The following is a 20,791-nucleotide window of genomic DNA, read 5'->3' as shown; positions in this document are numbered from 1 at the left end:
AGAGGTGGAGTGATGTGGTTGTTGAATTTGAAAAGTTGCGAGGTGGAATATTTCAGCATCGTGTAAGCCGGGGAGGATGATTAGCATGATGCTAGCTGCCTAGCTGCTGGCCAACTGAGAGACGGCGGTCCCAGCCAACAAGGGCTAACCGCACCAGGACAGCTGAGAGGCTGTCCGGGAAAGAACTCTCAGTAGTAGACAGCACTGAGCAGGGACGGAAGGATCCAGAAGTGCCGGTATGAGGCTGGGGAGCGTGTGCTGAGGAGGGTAGCTAAGGTCCCAGCCAGGGCGGGCTAACTGTAGCAGGGACAGCTGAAGAGGCTGCTAGCTGACCAGCTGACTGGAGAGGCAGCGGTCCCAGCCAGCAAGGGCTAACCGCACCGGGGCAGCTGAGGGCTGGCCGGGATAGAGCTCTCTGTAGCAGTGGTAGCGCTGGGCAGAGATGGGAAGATCCAGTAGTGCAAGCTGTCAAGAGAGTCTCCGACAGCGGCGGCAGCAAAGTGGCAACCAGTGAGACGGAGGTTATGTAGTCCAGAGTCGGGACCCACGGGAGAGTCGAGACGGAGCAATCGGGCTGTGCTCGGATGGGACGGGTGAGACAGCAGAGTCCAAACACTTTGCCTGGAGCGGGAGCTGGTGTAGCTGCTACATTAGCTGGTGTAGCAGGCTAGTGCATGCAGGTATGTAACCACGAAATCTGTCAAAGTAGCAATCGGGTGGAGAATGTGTCCAGACACAACATGATAAAAAAGGTACAAAACGGTTGAATCTATGGCAGGATAAAAAGTCAGACAATAAAGCTAGCTAAAACGCAAAACTAATGTAATCTCAGATCTCAGATGGAGAAGCGGCAAACAAACAGCGCCAGCGTCCTCTCACATCTGGGGCATCCGCGTCGAAGAGGTCAAACAACTTATTAATAACTGCATCTACAACGTTTCTATGATCATTCAATCATTGCTATAATAATGCACACCAGTAGGTCTTATTTATGATCTGATGTGCGTCATTCCCACATTACACTGTAACTGTACGATATGGTGACAATATGGAAACCTATTTACTCCACACAAAAAAAGGTGTTAACACACGCATCTATTGCATTTAACTCTGTTGAGACCTAATAAGCTACTATGGTGTGCTGAAAAATAATAATAAAATAAAATGTTGCACAAATTATCTCTTTGATATTATCCTTCTCTTTGCCACAGCTATATCACACTCACCTCAGCTGACTCAGAAAGTGTACATGCTTGCATGGAGGTACACACATTCCCATGTCTCTCTCTCTCTCTCTCTGACGGGGGTGTGGCGTGGCGTGTTCAGACGTTTCTGTTTCTGAGAGTGACTCCCCCCCCAACAGAAGCCCCCTCCGACCTCCAGAACATGTCTGAAACCCTCTCAGAACCGAGTATAAATAACGCTTAACATAAATACCACAAGATTATAAGTAACGTTACCTACTGTTAAAGTTTGTAGGGCAGCAGAAGACGACTTACTGTTTACAAATCACGTTTACTAACACAAATTGGAGCAAAGTGTGGAATGTTTTGTTTTCACACTGGGAGACATACGGGAGACAGATTGAATACAATGCTGCTGGTCTGTACATCTCCAAATGACAAACGTGGTGTGATGCGCGCATCAGAGATCGATTTAGATCACTTTCTATACATTGACTAACTTTTGATTTTCTTCCTCATTGATAATTGTTCAATTACACCTTAAAGACATTTAAAGACATAAGTAACTGCAGTGTGAATGTTATTGTGTTTTAATCGCTTTTTGATTCAACTGTTGGATATTACCACTTGGTCCTGTGTGTTTGTGTGTGTGTGTGTGTGTGTATTGGGACAGAAGTGCTCCTGATGACCTGAAGCTCTAAAGTATTGTAATTTTGAACACAATCAATTGTCATGATGGCAGAAACTAGGAAAAATAAGGTCCAGTTTGAAAATAACCGGAATTATCCTTTATGTTGAGGCAATGTCAGTGTGTTAATGAGAGAGAAATAGCCAATGATGTGAAGAAAAATTTGGGTGGCACCCAGGGTGGCCAATCAAATTCCAAGGGTAGCCACTGTAATGAAAATTCACATCGGGGGGATCAAGGCTGTTTTTCTCCTGGTTCACGTCATTCAGACTGTATTGCTATATTATTTGATGATTTTTCTAATCTTCATTTTCAGGGGATGGCTGATAGATTGCTATGCTCATCTCATCTTTATTGTTTACAATGTGTATAGACCCAATCGCACACCACAGGCAAATATAATTTTTTACTCATTTATGTCTGAAACTTAAGAATAGTCAGGACAAACGCTGTAGGCTGTAGTTGTAGGAGTTGACTTTAATGATGGATCTGATTTGTCAAATTGCCTGCTCAAAAGACAAGGTTCAAGGCTACCTCATTTTTGTGGTAGCTTTTCTGGTTTCAGACTCATGGTAGTTCTTAAAACACTCACTTGGAGTGATGCTAATAGAACCGTTCAGTCCAGGATTGATCTTTGGGTGTCATTACCTGTTCATTTATAGTCTCACATTATTTTCCCCCTTTGTCAGATCATAAACTGATACCCCTTGCTTAATGGTTCGGAAGACAAAAGTAGCAGAATCAGAGGATACTGGAAATTAAATAATCTACTGAAATGAATTTCTGGGGAGATTTTTGGAAATGAAGAAATGGATGATATTCAGAAAGGGGATCTTTCTCAAGTTTAAGGGAAAATGCAATAAAGTGAAGAGATTAGATGCACAAATCAGCTAAGGAAGGAACAAATAATGGAAAAATGTATATTTATATACATGTTTTCACATTTAGGGATGGGTTCTGTTTGGCCCGTGGTTCTGTTGCCCTCTTGGTTGTTTGTAATATGACATAATTAAATATTTCTTTTGTTTACAACTCATCTCCCATTTACTTACACTGTAAATTGTAATGCTTTACATTGTAACAATGAGTAGGGCATTGGTTGCTTCCTCTTACAGTCCAGTTGCAGCTTTCTTACAAAGTAAATTAAAATGTTTTACTTCCTTTGCAGAACATACAGAGTACATGCCGGTCTTAATGGGATGAAAAAAATAACTAATGATAAAGGATATGGTAACAACCTGGTAATACCATGGGAACAAAACACTTTATTGTACAGTGCATTCAAGTTAAATAAACCCTTTCCAAGTGGGAAGAGCCATGAACAATTACTATGTAAGAAAAGCTTAGCGCTGTCCTCTTCATCAGTCATTTCCTTGTCTTTACTGTGCTCTTTCTTCAATATGGGACTCATACTAGGGGTATCAGGTAAAGGAGTAATGGGTTGGGGCATCCTGGTGGCTCAGTGGTCTAGAGCATCCTGGGTTCGAATACGGCCCAGGACCTTTGTCACGTCATCCCCTTCTCTCTCCTAATCTATCTAGTCTATATCTACTGTAAAACTATCATAATAAAGGCAAAAAGCCCCAAAAATAATCTTAAGAAAAAAAGTAACAGTTCTGTACCTATCAAAAAATCCAGACTTTCTCTCCTTACTAGAATACCTTTTTGGCATCCTTGCTTGTTAGCAGTAGCTTACTTGGCTGACTACGTTTCTGGCATACTGGGGTTCATTTTAAGGGTTGAATAAATCATCCAATCTTGTCGTACAAGGTAATTGAGTTCACAAAAGTGCCACTGACTGTGCGACAGTCTTTGAAAACTATGATAAACGTTGTTTTGCAAAACACGACGCTCACAGTATAATCATACTGGCGTCAGTATGTTATCTTGAAAAAAATCTAAACAACCGAGCGTTCTGTCAATAGTTGTGTTCTATTTGGATAGGAACTATTTTTTCTCAAAGACGCACTACCTTCTCAGCCGGTGTAAGCTCCACAGAGCCAGAAGAATCCAAAAATAACTGCTGACAGAAAGCTCTGCTTTTTACATTTTTTTCAAGAGAACATGCTGTTTTGCAAAACGTTTATCATAGTTTTCAAAAACTGTGGTGTATGCCCCTAGGTTTCTATTGCAGTAGGGTGGGAGGGGGCAGCCCGGTGTTACCGGACGGGCGGAGCAGGTGGCTAGCGAAGTTATGGTTTCTACTGATAGGGATCATGACGGAAAACATGTTATTTGGGCCCAGGGTTCAAAATACCGAACTATCCCTTTAAGACCACACTTCTGTTTTCCTTCTGTACAAATTTAACTTCTCTCCTTAATTTCTCACTGTAACTATGCAAACTGACTCTTATTTACAATGTACTCTGGGACCTGCCCGGTTGGCCCAGTGTTAACCCGTTGGCCACAGAGCAGCTCTGGAACCAGCAGCTTTCCCTTTCTCTAGCTATTATGCCACTGGACTGGCAGTCTACTTGTTCTGGGCCAATGCCAGGATAAAGGGCATAGCTGATTAGAATCTGCCTGATTTTAACAGCAGGACCATTTTGACTCCCCACCGGTGTATCTGGACATAAAGAATACCAGAAACAAAGCTGTGCGAGGATTGCAACTGCCTGCATGTCCACCAATGCCAAAGCCCTTATAATTCATAACAACTTCTCAGTGGCCACAGCTAGTTCAGGGTGTGGCATGAATTTCTTTTTGTTACATCATAGTTAGTTATTAAGTCCTGTTAGTCAGTCGGCCACACCGAGTATTCCTATTTTTGTTTCATATCTTTTTCTTGAATAGTTGATTACATCTGGGTGGACAGACAAAACAAATGCAATACATCTCTTATCCTGGATATAAAAAAAAAACCTGTCAAGGCAGAAACTGAATTGAGTCCTCTTGCTTCCCTTCTAGGACTCTGGAGCCACAGAAGACAGGACCAAGGAATTACCCAGAATAGTTTTTATTGGTCTCATGTGCAGGTATGAAATTGCATAAGAATGACCTCTAAATAAAACTATCAATGTACAGCTGTATTTGCAAATCAATGTGCTAATACTTCAAAAACGCAGTCTATACAAGGTGTTAAAATACTAAATTAACAGGTTGCTTTTTCTTCAAATAGATTTTGTCCATGTTTGTTTCCATACTTTCGACTTGCTCTATTTAGAAAACTGTACATACATTTTAATCTACAACCAGTTTGACATCAGACTGCAACCAACTCACACAGGGACTGGTCTGTCTGTCACAAAATACAGCTGTGTGTATGTGTGTGTGTCAGTGTTTCTGTGTGCGAGTGTCTCAGTCAGTGTGTGTATGTCCCTGTGAGAGAGGCGTACAGCAGACCAACTGCGACTCTCCAGCCCCAGCCAAAGCTGAACTGACTTGCTGAGTTTTGGTTACCGAAGGTTCTAATTTTTCATAATTCTTGCATGATCAGATCAGATTTGGTTTATACAGCCTTTGTTGGCAGAGCAACAGTTTGTATTCATAATCATAGGAACGGCACTGTTTCCTCCAAGACTCAAACAGTGGTGTTACAATACAATAACACACTGTCAGAAGTGTTACTCTCATTATCTTGTGTCTTAATAAAATGCTGCGGAGGTGTGGGTTGGAACTGGGCTCAGGCTGGACCTACTTGGCCTCATGTCTGGCCTCTAATCTGAATACATGTAACAATACTTGAAAAAAACATTGCAAAGCACTTACTTTACCATATCTTGAAAAAGATATTTGAATTTTAATTGGTCTGAGTGTCTGCTAAAACAAGCCAGTTCTGCCTCTAGCTGTCCAGGAACAGAGGAGGGTCAAGGCCTTATTTCCATTTCCACTACAGGGCCAAACAGGGCTAGCCTGGTTCCCCAGAGCAGGGCCAAAGACTGTTGTGTGTGTGTGTGTGTGTGTGTGTGTGTGTGTTTCAGATGGCGCAGAGTGTACTAATGTCTTGCAACTTGCTGAGGTCAGCCAGCAGCTGCTTGATTGAGAGCTTGAGCTGTGGGAGGCAGGCCAAGGTGTCTGGATGTTCCAGACCTCCTGACAGGTCCAACCAGGACTCCAGGACTGGACAAATAGGAGAACACACAGAGGGTGACATGATAACAAAATTATTACTACAGTATAGGCTTGGGCGATATCCAAAATTTTAGATCACGATAATGTCCTGTCAAAATATTGTGATATATGATATTATCGCGCGCGCGGGGAGGGGGGGGGGGTTTACATTTTTAAACTTTTTTTTTACATTTTTTTCTCATGTTTTTTTGGGGGGGTAATTTATTTTATTTCTTCCAAATTACATCCAATTTCTAGGGTGTTAATAATTATTATTATTATTACCATCAGCCTAGAAATTTTATCTTACTATTCCAGCATTGAAGGAAACAACGGCCATTAGGAGTAATTTGTAGATTAGTAGATTATAGGTTTATAAATTTAAAAGCTTGCACAATTGTAATCTAAGCACATGGTGCCATGGCCGGGAGGGGTGGGTATGGTTTTTTTTTTGTTTTTTTTTGTTATATTCAGTATTCAATATGGCGATATTCTATATCGCGGGAATATCACGATATGCACGAAATATCGCGATACTCGATAATATTGGATATCGGCCCAAGCCTACTACAATGCCAATATAAAGTAACTGAAATAAAATTTTAAATAAAGTAACAATGCTGCATCTCAGTTTCAATTAAAAACAAAATATCACTGGGGAAAAAATTAAAAATGAAAAAATTTCAAAGTAATAAAATAACGTCATGAATATCTTAATATATTACTTAGAATACAATTACTTGAATAGCAACAATTGCTAAAACAAACTTTTAGATTGTTTCCACCAAAAAAGCCTGAACACATTGAAGCGTCTTCTGAAAGGAGTTCAGTTAAACTACAATAATGGTTGCATGGTAAGTTCTGACTCCTTACCATCTAGTTCCTTCTCTATGAAGTCCATCCTGGAGGCCAACTGGTTCTGCACATCCTCAATATGGGTTAGCAAGTTCATCTGCCACTGAACACAGGTCCTGGTCCTGTTTGGTTAATTGGGTTTATTAGTTTCAGTTTTCACTTTTCGCGGCTCCTTAACAACTATGTTATGCATGATTTCGTAATACCAAAACACAAATTATACAGGCATTTTTATAAAACTAGGGATGCAGTGATACCACTCTTTCATTGCTGATACTGATACTTACAGAAGCGCATTGAATTCATCAAAGGAAAAAAAATCAGAGATGGTTTCTCGTAATTATGACTTCCGTATCTCAGTATTACGAGATACTAAGTCATAATTATGAGAAAACTATCTCGTAATTATGAGATCTTTATCTTGTAATTATGAGGTACGAGAAACCATCTCCGATTTCTTTTATGGATGCGTTAAGATAGCTCGAATTACAAGGAAATAAGACTTCCGGTTTGGGCGTTTAGCCTTCAAAATAAAAGCGCAAGATTTTAAACAGGTAGAAATACTGTTTTAAACCAATTACTTTGTATTTAATCGTCAAATTCAATAAGTGAGCACCCATATTAATGTTTGATGTCATAATAATAATGAAAAATGCCATAATATGTGCCATTTTTAACTATAAATGCTGCATATATTACACTTTATGACATTTTCTGACTAAATTGGACACTGTATAGTTTACCTTTCTTTGTAACTGCACAAGTTCTATGTCAAAACACTCCTACAGACCTGTACTTTCACTACACACTAACATTTAGGCCCAATTCATGACAGGCCTTCAAAGTCAGCCATACTGTAATACTGTGTGCTTGTTAACTTTGAAGCTGTGAGCTTTGAGCGTGAGCACAGCAACAATTGCTTTCCCTGGTACCTACCATTCTCTAGTGTGGAAAGACTGTCATGCCAAACTCCATAAAAAAATTGGCCCTCAATGGCACATAGTTGCCCAGCCCTGGTATAGATCCAACAGACCAAGGGTCATCAATTCCGGTCCTCGAGGCCTGGTGTCCTGCAGACTTTTATTCCTCCCTGGTAGATAATGAACACACTGGCCCTCAAGGACCGGAATTAATAACCAAAGCAACAGACCAAGAAGCACTTTCAACTTTTTGAAGTGGTTTGGCTGTTATTTCCGCAATCATCTTCCACCAAAATATACTGCGGAGGGCGGTAGTGAGCAACTAATTCTAAAAGTTTGGATTTTATTGAAATATAGTGCTGCTCAGTAGATTATTTATTTTCCTAATTTGCAAGAAGACCCTAACGATTGATTAAATGTCTTCAGTCATGTTCTACCAGGTCTGTACCTTTGTTAATAAGCAAAAAATATTTTTTTTTCATGGTTTATTTATTGACTTTTTTCATTTGAAACAATTACAAGTGATGGTATAAATGTTTTGGGCACCCCAGTGGCTCAACCGGTAGAGCCTGACCTATCAAATAAAGGCAAAAATGCCAAAAAAAAAAAGATATAAATGTTTAAAAGATGGAGGGGAGGCTTGCTGCCAATTCAATGATATCAGTCTCCTTGCCAGAAGAGTGGTTAAAGTCATACAATCTGACTGTTCTTGGAAAAGTGGAAAAAACTTTTTTTGGGAAACACATCAAAAATAAATAAACCCTGAATGGCATAAACTGAACAAATGTAAACCCTAGACAGTGCCTCAAGCCACTCATCATCAGTTAAGTTGATATTAAGATCTGCTTGTCATGACACTTTCAATGTGTCAAGGGACGCAGGCAATAGAAATCTGCCTGATTTTTGAATGGAGTTTGGCATATCGGGGCTATGCTTGCCCTGGTATTTGTTAAAATTGTCTGTTAGCATTAGCCTTATAAAGCGCAATATGTCTGCCATGTTAATAATCAGGCTTGTTTGATGTTCACTGAATAGAGCGGTGTGTGTTAACATTGTGAAAGAGCAAGAAGAAAGGTGATTGGCAATTTTCTTTGATGGCTAGTGAGAGCAACTTGGGCTGGTGCAAAATGTCAGTAATATTATTTGCAGTTTCTCACTCCTCTCGGGATCTTGAACATGCATTAGGGCTGCACAATTAATTGTATATTAATCGCGATGTCGATATTGGCTTCCACAATTAATTGATTGTGGCCGGGGGCGATTATTCACGCTGGGTTTAGCTTGCTCTGGTGTAGGGCTGCAACGATTAGTCAACGTAATCAAAACTCAAATTACTTATTTGCCGCTGACCTTTCAAAGCGCGTATAAACTCTTCCGTTAGCTTGGATCCAAGTGTAGTATACAATGAAGCACAGGTTACGGGGTAAAATATTTATTTTTTAATCTCCAACCAGAGACGCAGTACACAGGCAAATGTACTACTTCCTTATTTACACTAATTCTCCTGCGGGTCCTTATGGGAAACTTCAAAATAAAAGCCCACAAACACCCAAATAGACTTCTTACAAAATAAGTGTCTTAGAATACAAATGCCCAAAAACTAAGGCTACAGAGGTGATGATCCCGGAAAAAAAAACAACGGACCCGGTGCACCGGAATCACAGGTTCAAAGATTTGTACATTTGAATGTTTTTTTATTTATAGGTTTATAAAATACATTATGAATGTGAAGGCATTTCGGTTAACTTAAAATGCTCAAGTGAAATAAAACAAAATGGATGAATAATCATGATAAATAATCGTGATCACAATATCGAGCAAAATAATCGTGATTATCATTTTAGCCATAATCGTGCAGCCCTAACATGCATGTTATTTTTCATCGGATTAATTAAGATTAGTTGACGAGGGAGCTGGTGATAGGAGCTGGAAATGGGTGTTGCTAAGAATGTGGATGGGACCCTCAACCTACTGAGAAGTAGGGCCACTAACGCAGTTATAACAAACTAGATGAATCGTCAAAAACTGAAAAAATTACACTCCTCGCAAAAGAAAACCATAGCTGGTTATTCTGGAGTGAATTAAAGTCAATGCACTGGATCTTTAACCCCTGCAACATTTTCCCAGCTGATCTGGGGATTTAAAAGCCCACTGAGTTTTACTGGTCCAGAGCTAGCGGGCCATTCTTAGTGTGGACCCTGTGAGTGTGTATGTATCTATCTACCCTTCTGGACTGGATTTTTTTTATGTTGTATTCATTTTTATTTGATGCAACACATGGTCGATCTGGAGGCCTGTTTCCATTGTCCTTCCTTCGAGAGACTGTTGAATTATCACATCCCTATTTGATTAAGATTTTGTCCCAGGAACTCTCATCAAAGGTTTTTGTTATTTGTCTATACAGTACATGGGGTGATAAATGATAAAGATCCAGGGGAGAGTGTAAAACCTCTGATCAGAAAAGCCATTCTTATACATTCTCTCTGAATTTTCTAGAGACTACATGACACCCGCTTAAAGATCTCTGGGTGTCCCCGAGCCCCAATTTGGGAACCTCTGTTGAGAATGTAGAAGAGCCTACCTGGTTCTGGCCTGGTGTTCTGCTTGCTCTGGGCTTTCCGGGCTAATAGGGTTTCTTGAGGAGTCTGAAGGATCTCCAGGTGTTCTACTGGCTTCCAATGGACATGAGATAACTACCACAGGCTGCTCCTGGAGAGAACACACACACACACACACACACACACACACACACACACACACACACACACACACACACACACACACACTTGGAATTTGAATTGACTTGGATTCATTACTTAACTCATGAAGAAATTAAACAAATACATTTAACTGTAAAATGAGCCCTTTTGAAAGTGAGTTGTTAGTCTGATTCAGATATTTCACAAGGGAATAGCACATTTGGTACATTTATACATTTAGTGATCAATATTCATGAAAGCATAATTCTGGTTATTTTTGACCTGGGCCTTATTTTCCTAGTTTATGCAAGTAAAACATGCAAAGAATGCGTTCAAGCTGAAGCAATATAAGTGTGTGAGCAATGCTAAAAAAGTATCAAATGGACTATTTTAACTGAAATGTTGTGATAACTGTTCAATCGTAGCTATTTTAAGATGTATAACTGCAGTGTGAGTGTTATTGTGTTGAAAGGACAGGTTTTATTAATTTTTTGGTGAAGTAAGCCATGAATTTTTGAACACAATTCATCGTACTGATGGCAAACATTAGGAAAACAAGGCCCAGGTTGAAAACAGCCAGAATTATCTTTTAAAGCTGCAGTAGGTACATTTTTTAAGGAAACCAGGAAGATGAATGCATGAGCCCCGCTCTCCCCTCCCTCCACTGGCCAGCACAAATCAGTGACTGACAACTCAGAGCAAAGTACAGCTCTAAAATTTACCTGAATTTGACCATATCAGATCAGAATCAGAATCATAAAAACCTTTTATTGCCATGCAAGAGATGGTTACTAGGAATTTGTCTTGGTGTTAGATAAACAGCAACAACACAGCAACAACAACAATAATAACATCAGCTAAAGCAGAAACAAAACCATGCACATAATGCACATAAAAAACACACAGAATCATACCACACAGCATAAGCCAACAATCAACATACCACATAAAGTGCTAGGTGCCTATACAGTGTGAGTACATACCCAAGCCTCAAAATTTACTTAGAAAGCAAATAGCAGAAAAATGGTGATATCAATTTTGCTGGTATTCTGACATATTATCTTGTTCATTTATGTTCACCCAACATGGAGATTACATACCGAATACCTACTAAAACCTACCTACAATGGCTTTAAGAGATAGCAAAAGTTCAGCAAGAGATAGATGACTCAATGCATCTATGCATCTGTGCATCTTTCACCCACCACCACACATAAATGCATGTTTAGTTACCTTGGCTTGCTGTATGCTGCAGCTGGCAGAGTCTGTAGCTGGACCCTTGTGTAACCTGGGGCTGGAGTGGGGATTGGGGTTACAGCACAGCTCTGTATCAAGGTTATCGCCTGGGTCCACTGGTTTCTGGTAGCTATGCTCGCTGGTGATGTAGGTATCAGAGAGGGGGGGGTCAGAGGGGGAAGAAGCGTAGAGGTGGAGGAGGGAGCTGTGAGGAGGAGAGGCGAGGCAGGAGCTGTGCATGTGATCCAGGAGGTGCAAGCAGTCGGGAAGGCCTCCCATAGGCTGGTGCTCGTCTGAGTTGACCCAGGAGCGAGCCCAGAGCTGCAGGCTGGGGCTGTGTCGGTCCCTGGACACCAAAAATTAACTATTAGCCTCTGGACACAGAAAGACAAACTACTGGTCTCTGGACCCAAACAAACTACCTAACTACCCAGAAATTATGAGCAGCTGGACCTTAAAAAGTAGGGATGCACTGATCAGGTTTTCTGAGGCTGATTCGATTCAATTTTTATTCTATTTTTATTTCGCCAAATAATAAAAAAAAAATCCTTCTGGGCTAATCTAAAGTTAATTATATTAGTATTACTCCAAAACACTCCAAAATGAATGGATATAATCCTCTAGGGATTGTCTCCCCAATAATAAAGGGTATGAACAATTTTTTTAACACTCAATAATAAATTTAACTAATTAAATATAGCCACTAGCGGCGATGGCTGGGTTCATGCCAGTACAGCAGCCAGAGCTGAAACGTGGAAGTTTGCATTAAGATTACTGTCAGTTTTGTCATATTAGGCTGTTGAGCCATCAGGCCGCAAGCTATCAAGTTCTGATACTGAAGAATGTAATAGCAAGTTAAAAGGTGTCAATATCCAACTTTGTACTGGCTTTACTGTGTTTAGCTGTACACTCAAAATGCTGCTGTTGGGCAAAATCTGGTCGGATCTGTATGGAAATTGGTGTGCATGTTCCACATAAAGGTTGGAACATGATTGCCATGTGTCTGTGTCTGTTTGAGTTCTAAGCCAAAATGTCACTAATGACGACCAAACTTCATATTTTGACTAGGACATGGTCCTAGAGCATGTGTACCGAATTTCATGCAATTTAACCTATTGGATTAGGAGATACAGTTTTCTGGCCTTTGTGGCGCCCCCTATTGGTCAATATTTGAATGGCTTTGCACACTTGTTCATTCATTATATGTGAACATGTTGTCCAGGTTTCATAATATGATTGGACCATCTATCACAAAGTTATAACAATTTAGCTTACAGGCCATGCCTCCTTCACAACTTTAAGAGTTAATATCTTCAAAACTACAGTAGATATCAACAATCTATCAACCAAATTTAAAGAGCGTAGGACCATAGATGCTACTGACCGATTTTGGTGGTAATTGGTCAAACGGTGTAGGAGGAGATGTTAAAAATGTGTTTTTCAAATAATTCAAAATAACTCAAAAATTTTCCAGGCAAACATTGAGGGTCCTTATGGCAAATTTGTAGAGTACGGTCAGCTGGACATGTGTACCAAGTTTCTTGTAAATCGGACAAACGGTGTGGGAGATACAGCAATTTTTTACTTTTAATTATAGCGCCACCATCAGGCCAATGGGGGTCATATTTCTTTATTTAATTTAATCAGTTAATTAATCATAGTTATTATAATCATAAACATATCAAAATCAATAGAGTTCTTCCTCTAGGGGTCATCAATGTCCATACCAAATTTGAAAAGATTTTTATAAAAACTGTTCAAGTTATCGTGTTCACACGAAGGATCTGCGGCGGACGAGACGTTGAACATTTGGCATGGTCAAGTCATTGGCCCAATTGAAGCTGGACATTTTGATGTACCGTACGCTCACTTTGTGAGAAATCATTACAATTTTTCACATGTTCACTAATAAAGGTATGAGGAGGGCAATGCTATAGGATCACAATTTGTTTTTACGATAAACAAATCGCCACAGGCGCATCCGCTTCAAAATCGCCTAGGTAGACCGTGTCGGGCAAAACAGCTTGGTGCGCCTGTGGAGCAGGGCTGCGTGACACAACAGAAAACTCCGTGACACAACAAGTAAAACCGTACATGTTTGAGGCGGAATCTGTCAACCAAACAAGAGGAGGCAGCTGCCGATTTTTTACAGACACGGTCACAGCAGGATGTCTCTGAATGGTAGGTTGAAATTTCATTGTTTTCGTACTTTCTCACCATGCGTGTGTATGTGGTTGCGTCGGCTATGTTGTCTTTCTGGATAGCCATAGCGGACAAATTTATATCCATACAAAGGATATCAAACGTTACCTGCCGGAGTGTCTCGCACGGTAACTGTACCGTATGGTTTGTTTGATTCATTTTTAGCCTGACCTTCACCGGTGGTGGTGGTTTGAAGCTGTCTAGTAAGACAGTAGGTGTCAGTAGCTTTTAGCTGGCTACTTGGATAGCTGCTGTAATGTTACTCCATGAAGTGTCTTACAATAGCCGTTGTACTGGCTAGCGATAGGAAACAAATCCACACCAGACATTATGTAGTTATTATGTTCAATTACATCAAATTGTGAAGACGCAAAAGAAGAACCCATCTGCAGTGGATACAAATATTGTCACGACACCAGCAAACATATGGTTATGTCCCATGCTATCTACCATTTGAACATATGACTGTCGTAATTTATGCCAGTGTTATTCAGCTACAGCTCAACAGTTTTAGAACTGTAGCTGAAATATTCAAAAACTGCATCTCTTGAAGGCCTGCTGGTCATTCACCCTGTACATAAGATCATACCTCTTTTAGAGTTGACACCTTTATTGTTTATGTCGTATGTTACATTAGTTTGTACAGTACTCACATTTACTCTGCATTGTCTGTGCTAAATTATAAACATATAATATAAACGTCATTGGCAGTGTAATGTTCTTATAAAGCTAGCAAAATTCAATAAGTTACCCTTTGTCATTCCCTAGGTTACCAGAAGAATGAAGCAGCTTCAGGATCCACCTACATGCATGGTGGATCATCCTGGTCTGGAGCCTGTATGTTTGAATGTGTTCTCACTACAGAATGTAATGAACATTTATAAAGCAGACTATGGGCCCTTACAGCTTAGAGGTGTTGGGCCAGGCCATGTGGTCAAACAAAGGAACGGCCTACATGTAAGATTAAAAGCCTAAAACCGGCCTAGCAAGGGAATCAAAAACCTGAACTCTAGCCCACCCGCTGGGCTGGGACCTTAAACAAAGGAAAGCAGCGCCAAAATTCCAACAGGCCCTGAAGTTCACACCTAGGTGCGAACTGGCTGAAACCCAACCTCTGGCCTCTCATTGGACGAGACTCGGGCGAACCCCGGGATGTCCCCATGACGTCACCAAGAGTATAAATTCCAGAGATACCTTTCCTCATCGCCCCTTATTGCGACCCCGTTGCTAAACAAGGTGGTACCTGAAACGTTCGAACTGTTCTTTTGTTTAGCCGAGGCGCAGTCTTCAACTCGCGGGACGAGACCAGACTGTTTAGTGTTAGCCATAACACTGTTGGATCCAGAAGGATTAGATTAGTTGTTCGAGTATCCGACATTCTAATTCCTTACACACACTGCCGTGTGTAGCAGACCTGCAGAAGTGGACTGGAAGAGAATACAGCTAAGGACACTCCTTCCCTCCAAGAAGACAACGTAAGGATACGTTTCGTCAACCAAGTCGACTCCTGGCTGACATCTTCGCTGCCTACGAGGAAAGCCAGCTGGCCGTTGTTCCGTGCACGGAGAGATAACGGTCCCGCAGATATCCTGGGAAAACCCCTTGGATCGATAAGACGGACTCAACCACACACCGATCACTTGAGAGTGATTTCCAAGTAAGAGGCTTTGGTTCTGGGCGGAGACTAGAATAGGTGTGTTAAATAAGCTTACTGATCAGAAGCTGTAATTGTGCGTATTGGGAAGCGCATCGGACCGCCGCGTCCATATTATGCTGTATGAATAATACCTCAATCATTATGCTTGCTGCTTAATTTGATTGTGTTGATGTAAAGCTGATTTGTGTTCAATTGCATGCCGCTGAGCTTGCATCCGTGTTAGTAGCCACCGTATAGAGCCAATATACTGCATTTTACCAGTTCAAAGACCAGTAACCCGGCGTACTATTTCCAAGTCGTACCCCGAGTTCCTGTGTGGTAAAAGGCTATTGTTGTGTCTCTAGACGGCGAGTAGAACCTCTAGGTTTACCCTGAGTGTTCCCCCCTTACTCTCTCTCTCTCTCTTACTAACCCACACACACACACACCCACATCTCATTACACATTCATTGCTACCTAAGAATTAGATGGTGTTGGTTTAGCTGCCTAACTCCAACTCCATCTTGGTTCCAAAGCCCCTTTGTTCAAACTACTCGGTCACAGCCGCCATCTTGAACTCTCGCGAGACGCCCCACTTACGTGGTCACGTCTGCCGTCTGCCATCTTGCCCTCTCTCTCTCTCTCTCTCTCATCTCTCTCTCACACACACACACACACACACACACACACACACACACACACACACACACGCACGCATCCATACGTGCCATATGCTGTTTGTGCCTTTATGCTTGCTAGTTAGACCTATAGTTATAGTTGTATAATAGTTGTTGATTAACTGCAGTGTTATTGATTATTGATTGATATTGCTAAAGTTAAATAAACTCCATTATACTTTTAAAGAGAAGTTGTCTGTGATTCCTTGTGCATATGTGCTGTAATAACGGCTGGTTGTGAGGGCCTGTGTTCGAATTCACCCTTCACTGTTCACTCATAAATGTACAGTGGTACTTAAACACTGTCATTTGGGGGTGAACAGCCATTCTGAGACTGTATTGAAGGTTCGGTTATTGGTCCCTGATTCCAGGGTGGTGCCCCGTTAATATTGACTCCCGTCAATAATTTTATGAATATTAATAATTTCACGATTATTAATTATTAATTGCTAATAACCAAACCTGCCCCTATCAAAGCCCAACAGAGGTATAGAGCAGTAAGTTTCTTTTATGCATTCTGTGCATGAATTGATTTGCCAAATAATATGGCCAACATGTGACTTTGGATAATACTGTACATGACAATAAATTTGAGTAAAATATCTGTGTGTTGTTCTACTTTATTACACATCCATGTAAAGAAACAACTGTAGCACACCTAACAGTCTTTTAGTGACAGGGGCATCGGACAAAAGTTACTGAAAAAGTAATATAATCCCACACACTGTCTACACTTGCATGTAAGTGTAGACAGTGTGTGTGGGGTTATATATTTTTTTCCCTTTACACACCCATGTAAATTAAACGTGAAACCAAAAAGTAACCACAACACTTGACTGTTCATACAGAATAAAATTATTTTATTATAGAAAAGGCATTAAAAAGGCACATGTAGAAACATAACACTGCTTATGCAGGACCATAATGGGCTGCTGTTATGTTACAAAACCTAAATCTGTGCGTGTACACAGGGGAGTGTTCCACTGTAGCATTATTGCAGTGTAGTAAAGTAGTGCAGTATCAATCACAAAAATGATTTATAATTTGATGTTTTGTTATCTGTTATGTATTCGTGAAACACACCCAACTACAACCTGACCTCATGCCAGATAACCAAAACAAGAGACTAAGTATTCAAATGAAATATATTGACAGTATGTGTACCCTCTTCTCAGTGTCTAGCCTACAGATCCTTTGTCAGCTAGTGCTGGGGCTTTCTAGGTCGCAGGATCAGAGTAGTGATACCAGTGTGTGTGGTGCTGTGCATATGCTGTGAGCTCCCTGATGCTGCCAGCTACGTCAGGTTCAGACTGCCTCTTGATTGAACCGAGACAAGTGGCTGCAATGACGTCCTCCTTGGCTGGCCTGTCAGACTGGGCACACAGGTCTTCTGGGACGGAGATCATGAAAACCTGGCTCACATAAGGTGCAGGGTCCTGGAACAGGTGATCAAAGATGAGGTCCATCAACTCATCGACGTAATCTGTGGAGTAACAGAAACACAGAAATCATCAGTTCCATTACAAGAGTGTACATCACATACTAGTGTGTAGCAAATTTGCAATTTTCATTTATAGATTACTTTATACTATAGTTTATACTTTATGACATTTGGATATTTATTGAATTTTCATATTTACAAAGTTTTGTGTGTGCAATAAAAATGTGTTGGTAAACATACTGAAAGTTGGCTCAGGGGGTCGGCTAAGCAGACCCAGGGTCATCCTCATCCTCTTCCTCCTCCATTAGGTCAAGACGGGTCTCCTGGATGGTCTCTTGGTAGGTGGGGAGGTCAGGCTAGGTTGTGGATTAACAAAGGGGACAGTTATAGAGCCAACTCTGAAATCTCTGCAATCCAAAACTACATTACCACAAACTACAGCCTCAATAATTACTATGTAGTTGATTCTAAATGTCTCCAACACAGTCAAGGAAAATAGGACATTATAACCTCCAGAGAGGTAGTATTTCTTGCAGTGTCGTCGTTCAGGTTTTCTAGGTTTTCTAGGTTGCCACAACCCCAGCTGATTACAAGACTAGACTTACCAGACTAGGTGCAGACAGAGCGTGAAATGTTACATCTCATCAACCAGTAACTCCCTTCCATTCATTTGGTGTTAGAAGTTAAATATTCATGGTGACAAGAGTCCCTGATCGACAAAGTACTTTTCGGTTTTTGCCACGTTACAGTTGCGGTTGTCTCGTGTACGGAGATGTGTCCGCAAAGTGAGCCGGAGCAGCTAACCTTAGCTAGCGCTAGCGCTAATGCGCTAACGCTAATGCGCTAACGCTAATGCGCTAACGCTAGATTAGCTTGCTGCAAGTGACACTAATTTAGCCCCTAAACTTGATTATAGTACATATGTCCTAACAGCACCGGGTTAACGAAACAAGGTGCTCGTTTTGGCCGGCTGAGGTAGCCTACAACTGCACATGTTTTTGCCCCTATTGCTAACTGTTGTCGTTATGGCCAACAGGCTTCCTCGTATTCACAGGCCCGCATCAAACTGTCTCATCAGACTGGAGCTAAATTGCTACCCGATGCTAATCGGACTGAAATAAACTATAAACTAGCCTATCCATTTCTCATTCTCAAGTTACGTTAGCGGACACGTCTCTCCACACAAGGCAGCTGATTTAGCAACAAAGCACCATAGAGTGTAAAATAAACAAGAACACAATGTCGCAAACAAGCAAATGGAACATAACTTTACACACCTAAGCAAACCTCGACATGTTCTCAAGCCCAGCTGACTGTACTAGGAATAAACTGTAAATATAATCACAAAGTTGCGACACTTACCGATTGCATGTTTGCTGTTGGGTCACGTCCAGTTAGGATAGATCCATCTCTCAGGTGCAGTTGATTGTTTTCTGGACATTTTTCCGTGCTACGCTACACTACAGACAACAGGGTTTGGTCTTCCGCATTCAGTTGCCGGGCAATGGCGGACGGTGCTGTAGGCGGGCATATGAAATGAGTGTACCTTTGTGACGTCACAAATTTATGGAAGTCCAAAACGGCTCGTTTAAGGGCATATTTTCCTTACATGGATGGTGTGGATTTAGCTGGGGACCATGTGTTTTGATACTTCCATGATGTTTAGATAGCACATCCAACTCCTTTATAATCAAAGAGACAAGGGAAATCCGGTTTTGCACGTTATGGGACCTTTAAGAGAAATATTTACTTTAAATGTCAGTTCATGCGACATCTGTTTGTGTGTGTGTGTGTGTGTGTGTGTGTGTGTGTGTGTGTGTGTGTCTTACTGAAGTATATCCATCTTTAACATCAGTCCATGCAGGATGTGCTTGAGCGTCAAGAGGTCTGCTAAAAGCTGGTGGGTGGAGACAATTCGCTGGCTGTTCTGCTTTGAGTAGTTCTCTGATAGGATGGACAAGCCAAACATGTGTCCTTTCATTAACCAATCACGGTTGTGAAGATACTTGGCACTCCACCTCTGGCCTATAGAGCAAGGAGACATAAACCAAATAGTTGAAAAATTCCAATAAAGACCAGGTCTCAAATAGCAGAGGAGAGTTGTGTGTGTGCATAAATGCCATTAAAAAGCTAGAAAAAAAATATGTTACATTTCCATAAAAGACTTCATACAATATTGATAGCCTAAATTCTGATTCAATTTACTAAAATATAACAAAATGCATTACCAAAATGAAACATGTTATAAGTAGTGCTGCAAAAGCCTTTAAAGGAATAGTTCACCCAAAAATGAAAATTCAGTCATTATCTTAGATAGTGACTGAATTTTCATTCCTATTATTCCTTTAATTTCATTACCAAACATAACTCTATTGCTTGGATCCTTGCTCCTCTTTGTTAGTAAGTACATGACAGAGAGCTTTTTTTGATCCACATTTGGTGCTTTGGCAGTTTTTGTTTCCGTTTTGATGCATTGATGGTTTGTTTGCAAGACTGATGACCAGTATGGTTTGGTAGCCTACTGGTATGTTACCAATAATCAAATTTTTTGATAAAGTAGTTAATTGTTTTGTGCGATTATTTCAACCAGATATTTATTACTATTATTATTGTTATTATTATTATTATTATAATTATTATTATTAATAATATTATTATCATTATTATTATTGTTGTTAGTAGTAGTAGTAGTAGTAGTAGTAGCAGTAGTATTTGTGGTGGTGGTGGTAGTAGTAGTATCTCACATCACTTTCAGGCTTAAGACCTAAAAAGTCAATTGTATAAATTTGAGCAACACAAACCTTTCCAGAATAGCGGTAAATTCTATCAGTTTTAAACGTAACAGGTGGAGCTGCCAAAACAAATATAGGCCTGTTTCTAATAATAGCCTTTCTCCAATAAAGGCCTGTCTGTAAGAATAGCCTTTCTCTAATAAAGGCCTCTCTTTTGTTGAGGTAAATAAAACCATTATTAGCCATTATTGTTTTTAGCCTTTATTTCTCAGATATAATCTGACATTAAAAGTAATCAGAAAATTTTACTGGGTTTCAATAATATCTTGGATTACGTTTCTGATTACGATTTTGATGAGGTAACTAGTACCTTTTATAGAACACATTGTGAGAATTGCATATAGAAAACACATTTGCATATTAATTTTTGACTCATCAGAACATGTTATAGCCTAAAATAGTAATGACCGA

General features: G+C 40.5%; 1 protein-coding gene across 4 annotated transcripts in view; it reads right to left on the bottom strand.

Moving 5' to 3' along the window:
- Positions 1–4,790: 4,790 nt before the first annotated feature.
- phf20l1 (PHD finger protein 20 like 1) overlaps positions 4,791–20,791 on the bottom strand; it is a 76,977-nt gene continuing 60,976 nt past the window's right edge. For 3 of the 4 annotated variants that reach the window (XM_071897210.2, XM_071897212.2, XM_078287128.1), the window contains exons 18-22: positions 19,418–19,613; positions 11,630–11,978; positions 10,279–10,406; positions 6,796–6,899; positions 4,791–5,931 (exon numbers count right to left, since the gene is read on the bottom strand). In XM_071897210.2, coding sequence (XP_071753311.1) covers positions 5,789–5,931; positions 6,796–6,899; positions 10,279–10,406; positions 11,630–11,978; positions 19,418–19,613 — 920 coding nt within the window. In that variant the 3' untranslated portion in view covers positions 4,791–5,788. The remainder of the gene's footprint in view (positions 5,932–6,795; positions 6,900–10,278; positions 10,407–11,629; positions 11,979–19,417; positions 19,614–20,791) is intronic. The other variant, XM_071897211.2, reaches the window with a different exon arrangement.

This window comes from Centroberyx gerrardi, chromosome 12, assembly GCF_048128805.1.
Source record: "Centroberyx gerrardi isolate f3 chromosome 12, fCenGer3.hap1.cur.20231027, whole genome shotgun sequence".
Taxonomy (NCBI): Eukaryota; Metazoa; Chordata; class Actinopteri; order Beryciformes; family Berycidae; genus Centroberyx; species Centroberyx gerrardi.
The sequence above is the reverse complement of the archived record's forward strand: the minus strand, read 5'-3'. Positions and strand labels throughout refer to the sequence as shown.